A 4,386-nucleotide genomic window follows, 5' to 3' on the forward strand; every position below is an offset into this window, starting at 1 on the left:
GGCATGTAGCCTAAGGAAAATTATTAATTACACTGTTTATTATACTCAATAAAATAGTTAGCCTTCCGAGGACTTCGGAAGGCACATAGTGTGTTTGAATTCGCGCCGTATGCGCTCGGTGGCGGCCTCAGGAAGTCGTCGGCTCGCGCTACACATGAGTTTATGAAATATTTCTTCGTGAATTGTACGGACTGATACGCTTTCCATATCAATGGTTGATTAACGAATGTAGCGATAACTAGCATGACGTCTGTCGAAAATATAAGATAGACCACAAATCGCGACGATTCGGTGATGTTGCCTGTACGTCTGTACCGGGATCCTTCAGTCGTCAGTGCCACTACTAAGCACGTTCTAATGTATTCTTTTAACCTACGTGAAATAGGTTTATCTTGATTAAACTCTTATATCACTACAATTCTTGTTTAAATGTAAATACTCGTTTTTAAATTGTCTTTTTCCATCGTGTTTGCCCGATGCTAAAGCAGTACAACCTTTACAGATCGTATCATATAATACTGAAATTTTCTTGACTCAACTGCCGAAACCTACTAATATTACGTCTCAGATTCGTCGTCACATCGTTAGAAAGCATGCGCAGAACGATAAAACAAGAACCCTGTTCGTTGAAAGAAGTAATACAAAGAATGTTTAACTGAGATCTTGTATACACTATTTCTTTGTTTAAAGTGTAATTAGAAAAAATAGAAAACGGTCAATTTGTCAATATTTAAACAAGCCTTTTCAATATATTTTATTATGGCCCATTACATATCTTTTCTTTTGCATTGTGCATTTGTTGTTATTGTTGGTCTAACATATTGCCGCCTGAACCTGTTTTGCTCGTAATAAGTGAAGTGCGCAAAATGCACAACACAATTGTAACTACATTTTCCAAACTGTTTCTTAATATATGAGGGGCTTTATCGATTTTTTAAAATACAATATTCGGAAATCCACTAACCCAACGTAAAAAATCGTTGAAATGTTATCGGAACGTGTGTCATATTAGTCGCTTTCTGTCAACAGAGTTGTGGTCTGGTTAATTTAACTGACAATTAATAACTCCGTGGATTATGGTGCGTTTTATTTGTACATTAAATACGCTAAAAATCCGTTTTTCTGAGTTCCGAACGAGGATTAGTCTAAGTACTGATCCGCCAGTACGCAGGCTATTTTCACACCTATTTTTACTACAAATATTGTTTTCACGTTTTTGTTTGAGTATTCGTTTGAGAAGGGCAATATATTCACATAAAGTTACAAATCGTTGACACAATATTTTGTTTAGATTTACGTTGAACCACACTTAAACAAAACAAATGCGTCAGGTTCTACTGGTATGTTATAGATTTACGTCCAAACGCATTGGGCAGTTAAGCCACTTCAATATTATAACAATTGTCTTTACATAGAATTGTATCTCGATACATGCGCTGCCTAGTTCTTATTTATTTAGAGCGATATAACCATATTGTTATTAACAAAGAAAGATACAGTCTTAGTTTCAACCCATGAATGTCTTGACAATTTCTTTCACTGTCTTATAGCAGACTGTGCATCTAGTAACGTCCCGTGAGCAATCGATGCACATTTGAAGGTGACCGCAGGGGATGAATAGCGCGCTTCTTTCCTTCACTTTGCACTTTTGGCATTTCACCTTCGTACTTAATCTCCTATACTCCTCTGTTGGGCTTTCTAAAAATCGAAACGTAGTATATGTATACAACAATGTGCCTGATCGCAACGAACAGATGATCGAATTACAGAAATATGTAATTTAATAGCTGCCGTGATCAAATAAATAATACTAGTAGCTTATATATATTATTGTTTAATTTTACTTTATGTTAACCTGAAACGTTGTCTAACGTGTCTCACCTGGTACTTTGTTAATTTCTACTTCACGTGCATGTATCTCTTCAATACAGGTCAATACATCGTCAACTGTCGGGCTTGCATTACCTTTTAATAAAACGTGATGCATATGATAATAATCATAATGGAAATATTGAGATATATCTTAATCTTTGTTGTTTACAAACAAATTCACCTCAAATTATTTCATAAGCTATTTTAATAAAATAATTTCAGTGAAAAATAACTGAAAATTCTAAATAATTTTTATTGTTTTACCGGAACTATTTTGAGACATATTTGGTTCCTATTGTGAAAAGCAAATTTTACAAAGGGTACCTACTCTGCATAGATGTTTATAAAAACATACTGAAGAGCTTCCTTTTAAAATACACGGGGACGCCCAACTGGTAATTATATTGTCTCGTGATCATATAGAAAATATTTTTTCACTGCGCCACTCGTGAAAATATCATTTTCTATGATCACTCGTGAATTAAAATCAATATTCTACCATATCCAACAAAAATCCTCTATATAATAATTATAATAATTATTATAATTATCATTATTATTATTATTATTATTATTATTATTATTATTATTATTATTATTATTATTATTATCAGTTTTGATCTCGTTCGTGGCTGAATCAATACATATGTTTTATTAACTCCTTATATAGATGATAACCACTCACCACCATTGTTAAGAATTCTCAACGCTGCATCGAACAGTTCTGTATCGATTTGTAAATTATCTACACATGTCTCTTTCAGATACTCTTGTTTGCATCTGGTGTTGTTCCGGGATTCCGAATGCTGTTATAGTTTTAAATCAAATTTGATAAAATTGTGCATTTTTATTTTCCGAAATGTTTGCATATTTGATTGTTTCTTATGAGGCCTTTTCTTATATATCTGTCGATGATCTGGTTATGCTTCAAATATTTATAAAGATATTTTTATAGAATTGTGTTTGTTTAATATATAACCGTTAAAGAATTTGATGGCATTGCTGGAAGCTGTAAATCGTAACGGTTTTATTCTTGTAACAAGGGTGGCAAAAATCTAAAATATGCAAGAAAATGAGAAAACTAAAGGGCGATTCTTATTCTGTATTAGAACTTGCTGAAGTACATCTTACTTGAGTATACCACTCGGCCTCAGCGCGTCGAATTGGTCCTGTAACGCTGGCGCCAGTAGATGCTTCTTGTGGTCTAAGGCCCGCAGTGTAGCCATCCGAAAGAACAATTAAACCGTCACCGGAGCTAGAATAACTGTTCTTGTATTTGAACGCTGAAGCGGATGTTGCCAGTTCCGCCTTTTCTTTCCGGAGCTTTTCAGGTTCAAACCCTATTGTTATGTCTCTGGATATATTTCCGTAAGCCATGTAAACAATCAACATATGTGAAGAAACGGTTTCTCATCTAAGCATGTTGATTCGTTCTGAAATAATATATAGTTTGTCAAAATCTTAGAGTAAGATGTGACATTCACATTATGTGTACTATATAATTATATAAAAAGTTATAATAGCTTTGAGTAAGAGATTCGATAAATAAATTAATACGTTGATCTACTAACCGTCGAAAAGTCCCTTTAAACTGAAGGTTCACACACAAGAAGTTTAGTTTTCTAAAAAAAAACGAGTTAGCCACTGATGGTATATACATGTGATAAAGAAACGATGTAAACCTGTTCCCCCGATGTCAATTCATGTAAAGCGTTTTCATCGGTTAAGTGTCACAGTTAGAGAATAATTAGTGTACTTATATGAACGACAAATTACGACAGGTATGCCATGAAATGAATTGCTGTGATAGTTTTACATGATAAAACAAACTTAGCGCTTAATAGGCTATTTAACTTACGGATCAGTAAAATTAACCTTTGGAAAACCAACCACATGTTCCCTCCATGTCACCTTACACATATGTTTCGCAATAAACACAAAGTATTTCATTACCATATTGCGAAATATTAATACACTCAACACGAAATTAATACCAAACACGATATTTAACTTTAATGTGGTACTTAAACGTGCGTGAGCTTTATATTTCAGGTAAATATCTTTTAAAATGCACGGCTGTTCTTCAGTAAAGTGCATTTTCATTCACGTATAAACATGTAAAGTTTAAATTATGAAAGTTCTTCTTATCCGACCTTTAAAGGGATCTTTTCACGCTTTGGTAAATTGACAAAATTGAAAAAAGTTGTTTCAGATTCGTAAGTTTTCGTTTTAGTTATGATATTTGTGAGGAAACAATAATACTGAACATTAACCATGCTCTATTATAGCCATTATATGCATCTTTTGACGATTTTAAAACCTAAAAATTATAAAGCGTTGCAACGCGAAACGATTGAATAATTTGGAGAGTTCTGTTTTTGTCGTTAAATTTTGTGAAACTACGAAGATTGCTTATATAAGGTATAAAATACGTCATGATTATGTACTCGGCGGAATAGCTCAGTAGGCTAGAGCGTTTTTACTTCAGGACTCTAGCAGGACTCCAGGGGTCAC

The 4,386-nt window shown here is 33.7% G+C and overlaps 1 protein-coding gene across 3 annotated transcripts in view; it reads right to left on the reverse strand.

Annotated features, from left to right (window-relative positions):
• Positions 1-1,072: 1,072 nt before the first annotated feature.
• The window catches only part of LOC127862948 (uncharacterized), a 21,926-nt gene continuing 18,612 nt past the window's right edge, over positions 1,073-4,386 (reverse strand). For 2 of the 3 annotated variants that reach the window (XM_052402216.1, XM_052402215.1), the window contains exons 2-5: positions 3,004-3,305; positions 2,558-2,678; positions 1,882-1,965; positions 1,073-1,698 (exon numbers count right to left, since the gene is read on the reverse strand). In XM_052402216.1, the coding sequence (XP_052258176.1) occupies positions 1,508-1,698; positions 1,882-1,965; positions 2,558-2,678; positions 3,004-3,264 (657 nt within the window). In that variant the 5' untranslated portion in view covers positions 3,265-3,305 and the 3' untranslated portion in view covers positions 1,073-1,507. Of the gene's footprint in view, positions 1,699-1,881; positions 1,966-2,557; positions 2,679-3,003; positions 3,306-3,443; positions 3,519-4,386 lie in introns of those variants that run through there. The other variant, XM_052402217.1, reaches the window with a different exon arrangement.

The sequence above is a fragment of the Dreissena polymorpha genome, chromosome 16 (assembly GCF_020536995.1).
Source record: "Dreissena polymorpha isolate Duluth1 chromosome 16, UMN_Dpol_1.0, whole genome shotgun sequence".
NCBI lineage: Eukaryota > Metazoa > Mollusca > Bivalvia > Myida > Dreissenidae > Dreissena > Dreissena polymorpha.